Source organism: Meles meles, chromosome 11 (assembly GCF_922984935.1).
Source record: "Meles meles chromosome 11, mMelMel3.1 paternal haplotype, whole genome shotgun sequence".
Taxonomy (NCBI): Eukaryota; Metazoa; Chordata; class Mammalia; order Carnivora; family Mustelidae; genus Meles; species Meles meles.
In genome coordinates, this window is record NC_060076.1 from 68748691 (window position 1) to 68765135 (window position 16445).

Below are 16445 nucleotides of genomic sequence, written 5' to 3' on the forward strand. Positions count from 1 at the left end.
GAAAAATAGCAAGAACGCCACGAGGCCTCAGCGTCTGGCTGCACTTGCCGGGGACGCAACCGAGAGCATCCTGGGGCAAAGCCGAGCCGCCGGGCGTCCGAGCCGAGCGAGCCCCGCGCCTCCCGCGGAGAACCAGAGGCCTGCTCCCCGCGCTTCCGCGGTGCTTTCAAAGCCTGGAAGAGACCTGCGGCCCGGGTGAAGCTGGCCCGGGCGAGGAGGGAGGGACGGAGCTGGAATACTGCTGCCCGGCCCTGGTCCAGACCCCAGTGGCTCTCGCCGCACGATGGCGGCGGAAGCAGGCGGGGCGGGGGCGGGGCGGGGGCGGGGCTGGGCGGGGCTGGGCGGCGAGCGCCTACGGGCGCGGCGCGCGTTTCCGGCGTGAGCGGCGGAGCGCTCGGGCGGGGGGACTGCCGGCTCCGAACAGCGCACAATGAGACAGCGCTGAGCGCCGGAAGTGGGGCCGAAGGAAAACACGGAGAGGGAGCCCGGCCGGGACAGGAAGAGGCGGGGGACCGCGGCGGAGGTGGTGAGTGCTTCGGGGAGCCTTCTCCCCGCGTCCCTCCCAGACCAGCCTCCGGGGTGGGTCTCCGGTGGGTTCCTAGGTCTCCGGAGTAGATGGCGGGCCCGGCCCGAGAGAAACGTTGGCTCCATCCCGCGCCGGCCTCCTCGCCCCAGTTGCGAGGACCTGGGAGCCCTCAGGCCGGCGGAGACTGAGAGTCCGCATCTTCACTTTGTGTCAGACCCTGCCGGCGCCGGAGAAGCAGAGACTTGGGTGGAGGCACTCGGCCCCGGCCCCCTGGCCGGCCGGGGGGACCCCGGAACCCCATCGAGGAGGCAGGTCACTTCCTGCTTCCTGGTCCCCGAGGTGGCTTCGTGGCCAGGAGTGTGGGGACACCTCCTCTTTCTCTGCCTCCTGCCCCGAAGGGTGTAAACTGAGGCAGATCGGGGTGGGGCGATCAAACGGGGTCGAAGAGGGAGAACTGCTGTCCGTGACAAAACCAAACTTGTTTGGGGTTAGAGAATGAAGACTGGGAAGGTTAGTTGGAGTTGTGTCTTGCTCTGAAATCTAGCCCCCTTGACGAGGGAAGCCTTGGTGGGCAGCGAGCCCCTCCGCGAGGCCCTCCCCAGGCCAAGCCACCGAAGCCCCTGGTTCTGGATAGTGGTGGCGAGGGGGAGCCGAGACCCTTCCCTAAAGGACGGAGAAGGGACAGAAAAGTGGAGATGAGCTACGTTCACAGAAAGTTTCGGTTACTTTGTATAAAACTTAAAAGTAATTGCCAACTTTTTTTTTTTTTTTTTTTTTTTTTTTTTTAAAGACCGTCTCCGGAGTTTTCTAACAACAGAGGTTTGGGAATGACGGTTTTGTTTGGTTTTGTGGAGAACTTTTGTTTTATTGGTGAAGCCACCCAACTTGATATGAGTAACATTTTTTAATACTCCAGTTCTCAAGACTGTAGGGAGCTTCCCTTTAGTCACATATATAATCTTCATGTTAAATAGTAAGTACTAATTTTCGTGAAGAATATTACAGGATTCAAGCCTCCCAACTTTCAGTGTAATGTGCTGATTATTAGAATGAGATGGAAATTAGGAAACAAGAGTTTGTATAGGCTTTTGAGCATCTGTGCAATAAACGTGTTGTATTTCAGTATCTTTTTACAGTTTGATGATTTCCCAAAATGCCTTCTTTCAGGTGCAGAGTAAGAAAATTGAAGTCAAAGACCATGGGAGATGCAGCAAAACCGTATTTTGTGAAACGTGCTAAGGACCGAGGGACTATAGATGATGAGGATTTCAGAAGGGGTCACCCCCAGCAAGATTATTTGATAATGGATGATTATGCTAAAGGCCATAGCAGTAAAATGGAAAAAGGCCTTCCAAAAAAAAAAATAACACCAGGGAACTATGGGAGTACCCCAAGAAAAGGACCATATTCTGTTTCCAGCAATCCCTATGCATTTAAAAACCCAATTTACAGTCAACCTGCTTGGATAAATGACAACCACAAAGATCAGAGTAAGAGGTGGCTCTCTGATGAACTTGCTGGTAATTCAGACAGTCGGAGGGAATATAAACCTGGACCTAGAATTCCTGTTATAAACCGACCAAGAAAAGACTCCTTTCAAGAAAGTGAGGATGGATATAGGTGGCAAGACACAAGAGGCTGCAGAACTGTAAGACGACTACTTCATAAAGACTTGACAAGCCTAGAAACCATGTCAGAAATGGAAGCAGGAAGCCCTGGTAATGTGTTCCAACTTGTCAAGTTACAACTCGAAAGTCGCAATGTCTTTTTCATCCAAATGAGGTTTATTATTTTCAGCAATGTAGTTCCGATTTTTCATAGTTCCTGCTTATTTAATGTGAATACTTTAAAAATTGTAATCATGGTATTTGGGCAACTTAAAAACATTGCATGTACTGATCACTTCTAAAGTTCACTTGGCTATGAGGCCCATTTTACTTCAGTAAACGTATTTCCCATTGGTGCCTTTTACTTCAGTAAACGTATTTCCCATTGGTGCCTTTTATTTCCCATTGTGGACTATATCATATTTTCTGAGTGGTGTATATGTATTTTCTAAAATTATGTATTGTAATTTTGTATTTGAATAGCGAATGCGTCCATAATATAAATGACAGAATATAAAGCTAAAAAAAATCGTATTCAATGTAAGTATGCAATATAGACTGTATGTATTTCCTATCACAGAGGGTTATCTGTCTTTTGGATGGAGTATCGCTCTCTACAGGAGGGTAGTCCAAGATTTTTTTTTTTTTTTTTCCCTCAAAAGTGACCATGGCAAACAGGCTGGGACACAATAAGTTTTGAAAGTCAGGAAATACAGATGAAAGTTTTGCCTTTTAGTTTCTGTAGCACCAAACCCATTTCTAAGTGCCCTCTGTGTTTGATAATAATTGCCTCAAAGTGAGTATAAGTTTTTCTAAAAGGTGAATAGATTTTGTCCATGTAGCAGTGATTTCTATAAACAGGAAAATTAGCTAATGGACAGTAATTACTGAAATGAAAGAAACTAATAAATCTGAAAGAAAAAGTAAAACAGTATTTAGTCTGAAAATGTAAATTATGCCTGGGAAAATGGACTTTTAAATATATTAGCTGTAGGCCTTTTTTTTTTTTAAAGATTTTATTTATTGAGAGAGTGAGAGTGAGAAAGAGAGAGCCTGCCTGAGCACACAAAGAGATGGAGAGACAGAAGTAGACTCCCCGCTGAACAAGAAGCTCTGTGCAGGACTTTATCCCAGGGTCCTGGGATCATGACCTGAGCCAAAGGCAGACAGACTCCTAACTGAGCCCTGGGCCGTAAGCACTTTTTTAGTGACCATATGGAATGGGTGGCAAATTGGCCAGCATTTTAAAGTTTTTTTTTTAATTTAAGTAAATCTAGGCAATGTTGGCACTCTCCTCGGTATCCAGAAGCCCTTTTCTTACGTGTTATCTCACAGTGGCCAGTTACATTTATGCATGTTACTGGTAAGGCATTTGAATTTGTGATCTGGACGTTTAGAATACTTAACAGAAAACGTCATTTGTTATCTTTAGGGAGTCTTATGATAGTCTTAAATGAGAGAAGAGGTGCTGTTTTAGATTTCTTAAGGTAGGAAAAGCAAGAGAATATGCCTTGTATAGTAGAAATATAATGAGGTGTTGTAAATGAATCCCAGGAGAGAAAAAGCTTGGCTGCATAAATCTTTAAGCTAGAAAGAAATTGAAGGAATTGTCTGATCTAGTGCTCTGTTGTGATACATCGGGGTACAGTCACAACTTTTCAAAAAAGGTTGCTGTGGTCTGGCGAGGTTAAATTTATTTCCTGGGGTAGTGGCTGAGGAAGTGGAACTGAAATTGAGTGCTGTGCTGCTTTGGCCGTTAACTCAGCCTCACTGGACCTTGAATCTGACAGAGGGAAACCAAACACATTGATAATTTCTCGGCTTTTGATTGGTATTTATCTTTTTTAAAGTCTTCATATATTTAAGTATTTTTATATTATTGTGTCCAGGTAGGACATGGACATCTTAATGCAGTTACCAATAGTCTTTTACAAGAAAAAGTTGGTCTCGAGTAGCATTATAAAAACAAAGATTTATAGAATAAAATTTGCAACCAGATAGACATTAATAGGGACTGTTAACAGACTAAAAACTTCTTGTATATGTATTCTTGTTTAGTCTGAAAAGCAGCTAGGAAAGTTACTTTTAAGTGGTTTTGAACAGGAAGTACATACATTTTTACTGTCCTTTTAATTGAAGACAGTGCCCAAACCCCCATGTTCTCTGTAAATGAAAAATACTTATGTGCTTTCCCAACTGCGAGATGAAAAACTGTTCAGTTTCTAGCCCTTGAACATCTTCATAAGGGAAATACTAAGCTTTAGTATAAAATAACTTACTGTAGAGAGAAATTCAATTTGAAGTATAAACTTTGCACTGCATTCAGGATCCTAAAAAGGATCTCGTTAATGGGACTGAAATTTTCCTTGAATCAGAATTCTGTCTTAAGGAAGGGTCTCATTAAATGATGTGAGAAGCCAGTGAAAATTATCTTAGAGTTGCTTTGTTTTTTAATACTTGTTTTCTATTTTACAGTTCTGTGTTACTGTCCTGTACTTCATCCCTCAAGTATCCTAGATTGCCAATTTAATGTATTTGGGACAATGCCATTAGTGATCTTAGCTGGAAACTATCCACTCATATACACATGTCCTTTGTGAATGGTATCATGGGCCATATGCAAATAAAATATGGGAGACTTGGAATACTGTATACAGAGAATTCATGTTACAAGACACCTGCAAGAGCCAGGTAGTCTTCCTTTATGTAATTGTGGGAACTTTTTAGCAATATCCAGTTTTGTCTTTCAAGATTCCCTTCAGTGAGACTTTATTTGACTGCTTTTACCATGCAGTCCTGTGAATCTCAGTTTGGAAGGTGATACTGTCTTGTCAGTTATGGTCTACTCTAGATATGAATGGATACAAAGGGGGATTTCAGTAAGTTCTTTCCAGTTCGTATATTATTAGATAAAAGGCTGAATGTCAGAATTCCATCCATGCTTTAATCTTTATTTTAAATCCCATTACTTTCACTTAGTCATTAGTCCCTGAGTAAGTTATTTTCTTGGGCCAGCATTTTCCCCATCTGGATGATGGGGGCAGTATCAGCATCTATGACAGGATCACTGCGGGGATGAAACAAGGCAGTGCACATCAAGTTCTTGCATTGCATCTGTCGCATAAAAAATACTCCATAATGACAGCTGCTGTCGTCATTGTCATCAGACAGAATTTCTGCAGCCATCCCTTCTCCGTATAAAGACAATAAGGAGTAGGGCACCTGGCTGGCTCAGTTTGGAGCATGCAACCCTTGATATTGGGGTTGTGACTCTGAGCCCACGTTGGATGTAGAGATTACCTAAAAATAAAATCTTTAAAAGGAAAAAAGGATTAATCGTGCTCTTTGAAGGGAAATTGTCATTCCAGAAGATGACAGCAAATATAGTTACATGAAAAGCCTTTATGATTCGAGAGAGGAGGAGTTAAAAATGGGATTTGGTTCCATATCAATCACTGTACTATAACTAATTTGGACTTTTTTTCTTTTTTTTTAAGTAGGGATTCATCTGTATTTTTTTTAAGATTTTATTTATTTATTTGACAGATATAGATTTGACAGAGATAGAGCAGGTGCACAAACAGGGAATGGCAGAAGGAGAGGGAGAAGCAGGCTCCCCCACTGAGCAGGGAGCCTGATGAGGGACTCAATCCCACAACCCTGGGATCACGACCTGAGCCAATGGCAGACATTTAACTGACTGAGCCACCCAGGTGCCTCTAATATGGACTTTTCTAATGGTATTGCACATATTTGTGTAAATCTCTAATGAGTGTTTGCCAAAGTAGGAAACTTGTGAACACTGAAACCAGATATAATTATTTAGAGTAGAGCTTTGAAGATACACAAATGAGAACAGACACGCCTCTAAGTTAAAAGAAGTGCTTATTTCAGAAGGTGATGCAGATGGAGAGCACAGTCCTTAAAAGATGGTGATAATTTAATTGGGAGTAGAGGAGTGTTAAAAAGTAAGTATTAAAAGTAGACTGGTTTTTCTCCACAAATGACTACTTACCTTGTAGTATTTGTTTGGCCCCTTTTGATGGCTTTTAAAAAAAGAAACTATTTGTCCTAATACTTTAATTTCTTTCAATTGCCACTTGGAGAAGCTATTTATGGAATTTCATTGCATATTCATCTTATGGTACTTTGAGCATAGTGCTTGCTACTTTTCCTTTAGAGTTGTTGGCAACAGCCTTTTGCAAATTAGAGATCTTATATTTCCCTTTTCTGACTCACAAGTTTTTTCAGACAACTGGTTCATTGTAACTGCTGTACAAGAAATGAGTTCCACTGAAAACTTGACATAGAAATTGCCTCATGCAGGGCTTTTCAGTAGGTTTATATTTTGAAAGAGTAATTTTTGATCAGCCATTTAAACATTCAAACCATTTATCACAATTTTACTTGGGGAAATGAGTTTTATTTTAATCATATGTAATACTGATTTATTTTCAGAGCTTGATAGAGGTTATCAAAGCTATTTAAAACAATTTTTTAATAGATTAATCCCACAGTCATCTTCAGTTCCACAGGTAGAAAAGTTGTAAATTTAAAAAAAGGCAACAGATTGACTTATTAGTTACAAAGGTTGTAGAACTAACAGCAGAGTTTAAATGAATTAGTCTATACTTGTAGAAAACTTTTATTTCAACTAACGGCCTTTTTTTCTTTGAAATGTGCTTATTGTACAGGCTGTCTAAAGAAGCTAAAATGAAAGTAAAGATAAGATGGGAACTAGTTGTCCTCTGTAAATAAAATTTTGGCCTGAACTGCTTATATCCGTGTGGGGAGAGGGCCCAATGACATGAAAGCTGAATTTACAACTAAATGATGGATTTTCATTCCATGTGAGAATGTAGTTAATTTCTGAGTTCTTTGGAGATCATATTGTCAGTCTTTGCTCTGTTGAGGTTGTTCACCAAAAAAAAAAAAAAAGAAAGTAAATGTGGATAGTTTTCATTAAAATAACAGGTATACCAGAATATATTTGATACATTTATATTGTCTGTCATAACATATTAGGTGTATTAGAATTACAAGTATACTTACCTTCAGAGGACAGTTTTTACTATTGCTGAATATGTTCAGGAGTATACTTGGAAGAAATGATAAAATCACATTGTATGCTTAAAGCGACTTCTTTTCCAGTGTTTCTGAAAGAGGATTTCTATGGGTTGGTGTATCCAGATGAGGTGGCCAATGAGTATTCATGCATTTTATCCATGGAAGAGCTTTCCTTTTCCTGTGCTCAGATGTCGTTCAGATAATCACATTATTTTTTAGTTAATAAATATGTATGAATAAATTCGTACGGTCTGCTTTTTTGTCAGAGCAGTAATACTCAAGATTACCATTAATATTTTCCCCCTAACTTAAGAAAACAAGAAGCAGAGGTCCAGACCTCGGAAGCCACGTAGGACTAGAAATGAGGAAAATGAGCAGGACGGAGACTTGGAAGGCCCCGTGATTGACGAGTCTGTGCTTTCAACGAAGGAGCTCCTGGGCTTACAGCAGGCAGAGGAGCGATTAAAAAGAGACTTCATTGACAGGCTAAAAAGGGTAATGTCTTTTATTTGTTACTTAAAGTCCTTGTCTTGGTTTAAGCTGTGCTAGTAATTGGAACGTAAGCTTTGATGAGTTAGGCATCCTACAACAGTTATTAGCATTTAAGCCCTGTGAGTTTAAAAGTGACACTCAATTTGATTTAATAGAATTGCTTCCAAAAAATGGCCATTAGGATAGTGATTAAAAGTGACAATAATATATTAACAGTTTTTAAAGTGATGGGGAAATCATTTCTGGCTAACTTTTGTTTGCCTCTGTTTTGGAAGATACTGTATATATATATATATATATATATATATATATATATATATATAAATCTCTCCAAATTATAGCGACCAAGAAACTACCCTACAGCTAAGTACACCTGCAAACTTTGTGATGTTTTAATTGAATCCATTGCATTTGCCCATAAGCACATCAAAGAGAAGAGGCACAAGAAAAACATTAAGGTGAGTTCAATGTAACCCAAACAAATGTTTATTTGTTAGTTGCTTTTACTTGTCATCTTTGTGACTTTCCTGTCTTTAAGGGTATGATATTAATAACTTCACTACTTATATTACTGAATTTATTTTAGACAAAATACATTGGTCAGATATGTTTTGCTGGGCAGTCTTGTGAATTTCATTAAGAACAATATCAGGATGAGTGAAGTCATTGATAGGACCTTGGTATATGCCCTTATGCCAGTAATACTAAAGCAAATAATTTGTCATTGCTGCTTTTAATGTTTTTTCCCTGCACTTTTTCCTTATTTTTGCCTGCCTTCTATTATCACTTTATGTGCATAAAGAAGTATATGTGTTTGATGAACTGAAGACTAACACAGCTAAGGTGAGAGGGAGAGCTAAGAAAAATATTCCAGAATACTCTACAGGGTGTTATCTCAGTGAATGGTAGAAGGTAAAAACTGTGTGAGTCATTTTTAATCTCAATATTGATCTTAAAAGGAGAAACAAGAGGAAGAGTTGCTCACTACGTTACCCCCGCCTACACCCTCCCAGATAAATGCAATTGGTATTGCCATTGACAAAGTGGTACAGGAGTTTGGCTTACACAATGAGAACTTGGAACAGAGACTAGAAATTAAACGTATCATGGGAAATGTGTTCCAACACAAGTTACCAGGTATTTTCTAGATTTGTTTTTCTATTTAGCTACCTAAAAGTGCCTCATGCATTTTTCCAACCCGTAGTAATTTTCATCTAATAGAAACTGAGTTACCATGTCCTGAAGCTCTTAATTTTTGTGTGTTTTTGTTTCTTCTGGCTTTTCCCCAAGGTAACAAAGACTTTTATGTGCACTGTCATTAAACCTGTCTTCATTATGAATTTCCTTGTACACATGTACTTTAAGTTAAATGCTCCAGATTATGGGGGCACTGTGGGACTTTTGTGTATCTACCTGTTTACCTTCCTACCTATTCAAATTGACGCAACATTTTGAGTTAAAATAAAAAGTATATTTGAGTCATTCTCAGGTTATCTGTGTCCAAAAAAGGTTCTGTTTAACTACTTTTAAAAAGAATTGCAACATCTAAAATGAGTTCTGAACCTATTTTGTAATAGATTTTGTGTACTGTTGATTAAATTTTCCAGGCTATGTTTGTGGAGCCACAGAAGGCTATTTTTCATAAAGTTCCACAAGTGATTCTAACCCATAGTTAGGATTGGAATGACTATTCAGAGGTTATCACCATATTCCCCTATAGAACCATTTGTTCTACTGAAAAAACATTCATATGGCCTATCATTCATACTTGTGTATACCTTCATAAAAATAAAGGGCAAGGATCTGTTCATTTCATTATATCTGTATCTCATCCTTTGTGTTATAGACAAGTTCCAAGAAAGGGATTTGTAATGTCAGTGATTTTTGCTGTAGATTTCCATTATAAAATTTAATGTACTTTGTCATGGAAAACTGTTAAAACTCAAAGAAACCACTTGACTTAACAAACCTAGAAAACCCCACAAAAAACCCTGGTGGAAAGGAGATAAATTTTTGCACAGTAATGTTAAACATTGGGGGGAAATGCCATAAATAAATATAGGCAGCAAACACACACACACACACACACACACACACACCCACACCTGTCTTCCTCTGAAGAGTGAATTGCTTGTTGCCTAACATCTTAAGTTATATCAGTGATTTTATAATTATTTTTCAAAAATTTTCCTGAAGAGAGGATATTGCATTAAAGGTCTTTTTGTTCATAATCATACTGAAAAGTAACTTCATGCTGATTTTTATGAGTATTCTATTGAAACACGATCTTTACAGTAAATTATACCTGTGTGTGTGTTTTCTAAAAGATTAAATGTTTGTACTAACTCTTGAGTATACTATCAAGTTTATAAATATAAGACAAAGTTAGGCATCGTTTTTGACTTTCAGATTGTAAAAATCCTGGCAAATAATATTTTCTGCACAAAATATAAAATAAGTTAGAATTTTTTAAACATGTTACAATTGACATAAAAGAGTAGCTGTTAACCTAAACTGCAGATAATACAGCCTTCCCCCGTTACATAAAACAAAGTGAATATAAGCAAAGAGCCAGCTGTTCCTTTTTGTTTATTTATACCAGATTTGAATACTGTCTTACATTCACGCATAGTCTTAATTGATGGTTCCATGTCTTAAACAGCAGTATTTTGTTATGACTTTCAAGAAATTTCACCTTATATATGACTTACTTTTTTTTTTTTTCCAGATTGTTCTCTGAGATTATATGGGTCATCCTGTAGCAGATTGGGTTTCAAAAATTCAGATGTAAATATCGACATTCAATTTCCAGCCATTGTAAGTACAAAATAAAATGTTGAAATTTTCACAGAGTGGTCTGGAAATTCTTTTTTTTCAAATGTGAGCTATATAGGAATATATTTAGATACTTGAAGATAATATAAGTGGCAGCTTTCCCCCCTAAAACTTCCAGTTCCATGCTCTTCTGCCAACCTTCAATTTTAGTGCATTTCTTTTAATACTGTACAGATTTCTGTACTTCTTTATAGATCTTTCATGTATACTTCAAATGCTGGTTTTCTAACTGTGTGACTCTAATGGGGCTTTTTAGGTTCTGTTCACTTGAGATTAAATTATCTTGGTAAAGTCAACTTTCCAATGTCAGAGAAGAATTTCAAATTTGAAACAGTGTGGATGTGGCAACATATGTGACCTGAAAACTCCATTCGCTCCTAAGTTGCTACTGCTATACACCTACTTTGTTAAAATAATTAGGCTTTTGAAGACTCACACCTAGCCTGGATTTCAGGTTTCAATGTGATTGAAAAAGATGTGAGTCAGAATTTTGAATCTGGAAGGCACTCTAATAGATCATCTGTTCATCCACTGCTGGTTCCCCAGGCCAGTTTGCAGATGGTTTATGCCCATTTATCTGCTTTGCTAGTTAAAAATAATGAAGAAGATTCCTGGGCACCATCCCCAGATGTTCTGTCATACAGCTTCTCATTCATTGCCATCCCTGACTGCTATAGCTATATGGTCAGCTGACCAATAGGTTTTACTCATCTTTTAACTTTCAGTCAAAATTGAATTACATTTAAATTTGAATTAAAATTCAATCGAAGTTAGTAATTTACCAGCATAGCAGTTATTTTGGTGTCATTATTCGTTTAGCAAATACTCACTGAGTCCGTGTTGTATGCCAGGCACTGTCCTAGATCCCAGAGAACAAAACAGTTAGGATTCCTCCCTCATGGAACTCATGCCTAGTGGAGGAAATAAGTAATTACATATATATGATTAATTAGAATGAGAGCTATGTTGGGAAACAAGGTTCTGTGACAGAAAAGAACAGGAGATGTGTAGATCCAGCCATCATGAAGTCCCCTTTGAAGCAATGGCTTTGACTCTAGGCTCTAAACAATGAAAAGGAATAAGGAAGTCAAAGGGTGAGTGTTTCAGGCAGAGAGAGCAGTGTTTGCGAGCACCCTAAATCCCTACAGAGCTTGGCCTAGTCAGGGAGCTGAACGGAAGGTGGAACGGAAGCCATGGTGGAAGGACCTAGAGAAAGAAGCAGCCAGAATATTAGGACAGAGGGCCCAACATGCAGGATCTGTGGGCTTTGGTAAAGAGTTTCACTGTGACCTAAGGGCAATTAGGAAGCTATTGAGAGTTTTAAGGAGGGGCAGGACTAGGTCTGATTTATGATGTTAAGTGGTTGTGGTTCCTACATGGAGCAAGGACTGGAGAGGCCAAGGCTGAAGTGGAGACCAGCAAGCAATCTGTTGAAGTAATCTTACAGTGATCGGCAACATGAATAGTTTCACGTCTGGGAGGTTTGCGGAGAGGCTAATTATGTCAGGAATTCGTTATGCAGGAGTTGACTGTGCAACGATCACTTGCCCTCCTTTGGCATTCATCTCTGTCTCTGACTGATGTGTACACGTAGCATATGATTAATTTATTTACTGGGGTAGCAGCGTGCTTTCTAATTTGGAAAGGAGTTTGGATAACTTCCAATGACTGTGTATTCTCTCAGTGAAACAACAGTACTTATGGATTATTGCATTCATTGATTTGTCCTACGTATGGATTAGTAATGTATTCATTGACTTGTTTCCTAGATGTCTCAGCCAGATGTTCTCTTACTTGTTCAAGAATGTTTAAAGAACAGTGGTAAGGCCAAATTCTTTCCACGTTTTGCTCTAAATTTTCTTTCTTTTGTCATAATTTGAATATATCTTATCTGTCAAACGTTGAAAATAGGAAGTCATGCATCTTTTAATTATTTATGTGGGTAATATCCAAACAGAAAACTATTCTGTGATTTAAATTAATACCTCACAGATGATAAATAGGTGTGACCCAACCCTGATTAATAAGTCATCAAATACTTGCTCCTGGTTAAGGTTATCAGTGTCCAAAGTAATGTCTGGCTTAGGACTTGATGACTCATTAAACTGTCTCATCCCATGAATTAGTCTTTCCCATCCTTCTTGTTTGGGTTGGATGAAACATTGAAACATTTCTTCTTACTTCAGTCAATATGTATTTTGAGCCCAGATATTTTACAGTAGCTTTTGCAGCAGTTTTGGTTTTGAATATATCCTATCCACATTTCTACTTACCTTATCCATATAACAACACTTAAATATTCTGATTCAGTAATGAGTCAGCTCTAATCAAATGTGAGCCTTACAAAATAAGGGTTTTAAATTAACGTGATTACTTGACTGTTGTACATAATACTGTTTCCCTTTTCAAGTTATCTCAGAGCTTTATTTTGTAATCCTCTTTCAGAAGGCCAAACAGATTAAGTCACAACTTGTACTTCATCTAGTTCTGCTTTTAAACAGAGGTTTAATTAACCTACTTAATATTTTTTCTTCTTTCCTCAGACTCTTTTATTGATGTTGATGCAGACTTCCATGCTAGGGTGCCAGTGGTGGTGTGCAGAGAAAAGCAAAGGTCTCTGTTTCTTTAAGCTATTTATATATTAAATAGAAACTTGCCAGGAGCACATGTACTTTATTATATCTTAATGTCCAATTTCTAGAATAATAAGCTCCTTATGTAGTTAATTTCACAGGCTCACTATTAGCATTCTCTCTGTATGTTAGCATTTGATGCAAGAGGAGAAGGTGTTTTATTTTAAAAAGAATAAAATTATTTGAAAGGAAACAGCATTGGTTTGAAATGGAAGTATTTCATTCCAGTAAAAAACAACTTTATCAAAGGGCTACTTTCTGTAGCCACCTTATTCTGTCATCCTTTTTAGCAGCATTTTTAGCAGTGCTGAATAACAATTAGCGTGACTTCCCCCATGTGTCTCTTCCTCCATCTGGAAGCATTACCATCACCACAGTACATGGGTGGTTTGTAGGCTGTAATGATTCTTCATTAGGCAGATTCCCCCAACTCTTGGGAAAATACTCTTTTACAAAGATGAATTCCTACTCCCATTTGAACCATTTTACTGTATTTTCCTAATTTGTATTTCCCCCAGAATAGTATTAATGTATGAAAATACAGTTTTAGTTCTGAAAAATAAAGTTCACTCAGAGAATACCTGCCCTGTCTTGTTCTTAATGCAGTGACCTAAATGACCCATAAAGATTTTGTGAGTTTTTTATTTTCATTTTGAAGGTATTTATTATCAGTGCAAATTAGTTATTGTCAGTGTAAATAATACCTGATACCTGTATAATGCTTTTTATCTTTCTTTTTCTTTCCCCCTACCCCCAGTGGTCTTCTTTGTAAAGTGAGTGCAGGAAATGAAAATGCTTGTTTGACAACAAACCATTTAACTGCCCTTGGAAAACTTGAATCGAAGCTGGTTCCTTTGGTGATTGCCTTTCGGCACTGGGCAAAGGTAGGTTTGAGTTCTTTAAATGTGTGAGCACTTTCTATGTATGCATAAACAGTCTGATTTTTGCCTGGTTAATCTTAAACGTTTGGATGCATATTTATAGACATGAAGAGAGTAAACATCTGAGCATTGGAACAGAAATTTTTATGTCTGCAGAAAGGAAAATTTAGTGTATCTATTTCACTGTAACATATTGCTGAAAAGATCAAAATGACTTATAGTGCTTATTAAAAATCAGATTTGTGGGTCAAATATAGAATATGGCCCAAGAATTTACATTCTAACTAGTTTCCCAACATGATTCTTAGGCACAGGAAGGTTTGAGTGATACCATTTATAATCATGTACGCAGAAACTCCAAAAAATTGAAGCCATTCTCTGCTCATTCTTACATTTCTATAATGTTTTAAGTGTGATATCTCGATATTTATTAGAGCTTTTAGTATTTCCTTAAAATTGAAGGCCCCATGATGATTATAAAATTGAGATTCTGTGTTGGTACTTTATAGAGAAAAGCTAGAGCTTTACTGATTAAGATTTGTCTGTAACAGGGACACCTGGGTGGCTCAGTGGGTTAAGCGTCTGCCTTTGGCTCAGGTCATGATCCCAGGGTTCTGGGATCGAGCCTGCATCGGAATCCTTGCTCAGTGGGGAACCTACTTCTCTCTCTGCCTGCCACTCCCCCACCTGAGCACTTTAATGCGTTCTCTCCCTCTTTCTCTCTGACAAATAAATAAATTCTTAAAAAAAAAAAAAAAAAAAGATACAGCAGTAACAATATATAGTGCCTATTGCTCTGGTCCAGGATAAGCCAAGGATTGCACCAGTCTTAACTGGGTGAATTGGTAATTACAACATGCCATCCTTTGAAAGCTGCTTCCCACTTCGTCACTGAGTAGGCTGTGCTTTTTAAATGGTTATTCCTGTTGGTGCTAATGAGTTTGCCTACATTCTCTCCCCAGTCACCTTTCTGAGCAAAGCATGAATTTTCAAGGCAATAGGTTCAGATGAGGGGACCATTAAACTGAGCAGAGCCAGTTGGCTTCCACTTAGGATTGAACCATCATTTTGATTCACTAACAAGTGTGTTAACCAAGTCGAGTGGATTTGCCATGGGTGTCAAAAAAAAAAAAAAATTAGATTAAAAATTTGAAATGGAAGCTGCCCCTCAACATCATAACATGTGGTTGCTCCAGAAGTTTCAGGAAGTTTTATTTTTTTGTCACTGTGGTGTTTGGGGTTTTAGACCAAATTATATAGATCATAGACTGGTACAAAAGAATGCTTATCCTTTTTTCTCCTACTTGTAGCTTTGCAGTATAGATCGCCCTGAAGAAGGAGGCTTGCCACCTTATGTGTTTGCCCTGATGGCCATTTTCTTTCTTCAACAGAGGAAAGAACCTCTTCTGCCTGTTTATCTAGGATCATGGGTATAAAACTTTTTTTACTTATATATCTGATACTGATTTTATTACAGGGCCAGAATTGCTTACACATAATTTCAAAATCTAAACTTAACCAGAATGGACATGAATTTATTTATCTTGCTAGTATGAATATTCTTGCCTCTCACTGCTGAAATATTAGTGTATTTGACTATAAGATGCTGGTGTTTTAATTTGCGAAACACGTAGGGTCCTGAGGATTTTAAACAAGACATTGTGAACCCGAATTAAATTTATCCTTTGGTACATACTTCCTTTGGGTATAACTAAATTCTTAAATTTACAAGTCACCTCCAGACAAACTGTATGAAGCATTTGATTGCTGTAACTTACTTTCTGTTCTAGTCTAAATAGCTCTCTGCATTCCGCATTCTCTGGGAAACGAAAGAAAATAGAAGTATGGAGACTGCAAGATGCAGAGAATGTTGTCGTCACCCCTTGAATAGTATTTTGTTGTTCAAGATGAGTTAGAATTCAGTAATGTGACCACTCTTTCTACATAAATTAAAGTTGATTTATTCAAATAGGATCGAAGAAGTCTCCATCTCAAAGTCAAAATAATACTCTTCTCATCCTTTTGGAAACTTTTCTTTTAAATCCTAGGTGTTTATCGTGATAAAATCTTATATGCATACTTACTATATAAAAAGTCTAACTTGGTAAAAAGCTTATTTTGGCACATATGGTACTGTAACCACCTTTCTTCTTAAAGTACACAAGATTCTCATCATTTAAGGAGGATTTGTTCTGCAGCAGTAGCTTAACTATGAATACATACGAAAAATATATGATTATAGGGAAAAGCTTTTTCTTTGTACTTATATAGTGAGTATTGAGCACGGACCTTTATCTGCTGGGTCCAAGGAACAAAGACCAAAGCAGAATGAGCCCCTCGTAAACTCTGTCATGGAGGAGGGATCACAGACCACTGTGTGTTCCACTGGCCTGAAGGGTACTTT

General features: G+C 38.3%; 1 protein-coding gene across 7 annotated transcripts in view; it reads left to right on the forward strand.

Annotated features, from left to right (window-relative positions):
- The first annotated feature begins 379 nt into the window (after positions 1-379).
- The window catches only part of TUT7 (terminal uridylyl transferase 7), a 58665-nt gene continuing 42599 nt past the window's right edge, over positions 380-16445 (forward strand). For 5 of the 7 annotated variants that reach the window (XM_046021728.1, XM_046021735.1, XM_046021733.1 and 2 more), the window contains exons 1-10: positions 380-526; positions 1694-2244; positions 7514-7695; positions 8034-8150; positions 8652-8829; positions 10421-10509; positions 12297-12348; positions 13071-13140; positions 13918-14044; positions 15352-15471. In XM_046021728.1, coding sequence (XP_045877684.1) covers positions 1725-2244; positions 7514-7695; positions 8034-8150; positions 8652-8829; positions 10421-10509; positions 12297-12348; positions 13071-13140; positions 13918-14044; positions 15352-15471 — 1455 coding nt within the window. In that variant the 5' untranslated portion in view covers positions 380-526; positions 1694-1724. The other 2 variants (XM_046021730.1, XM_046021729.1) reach the window with 2 other exon arrangements.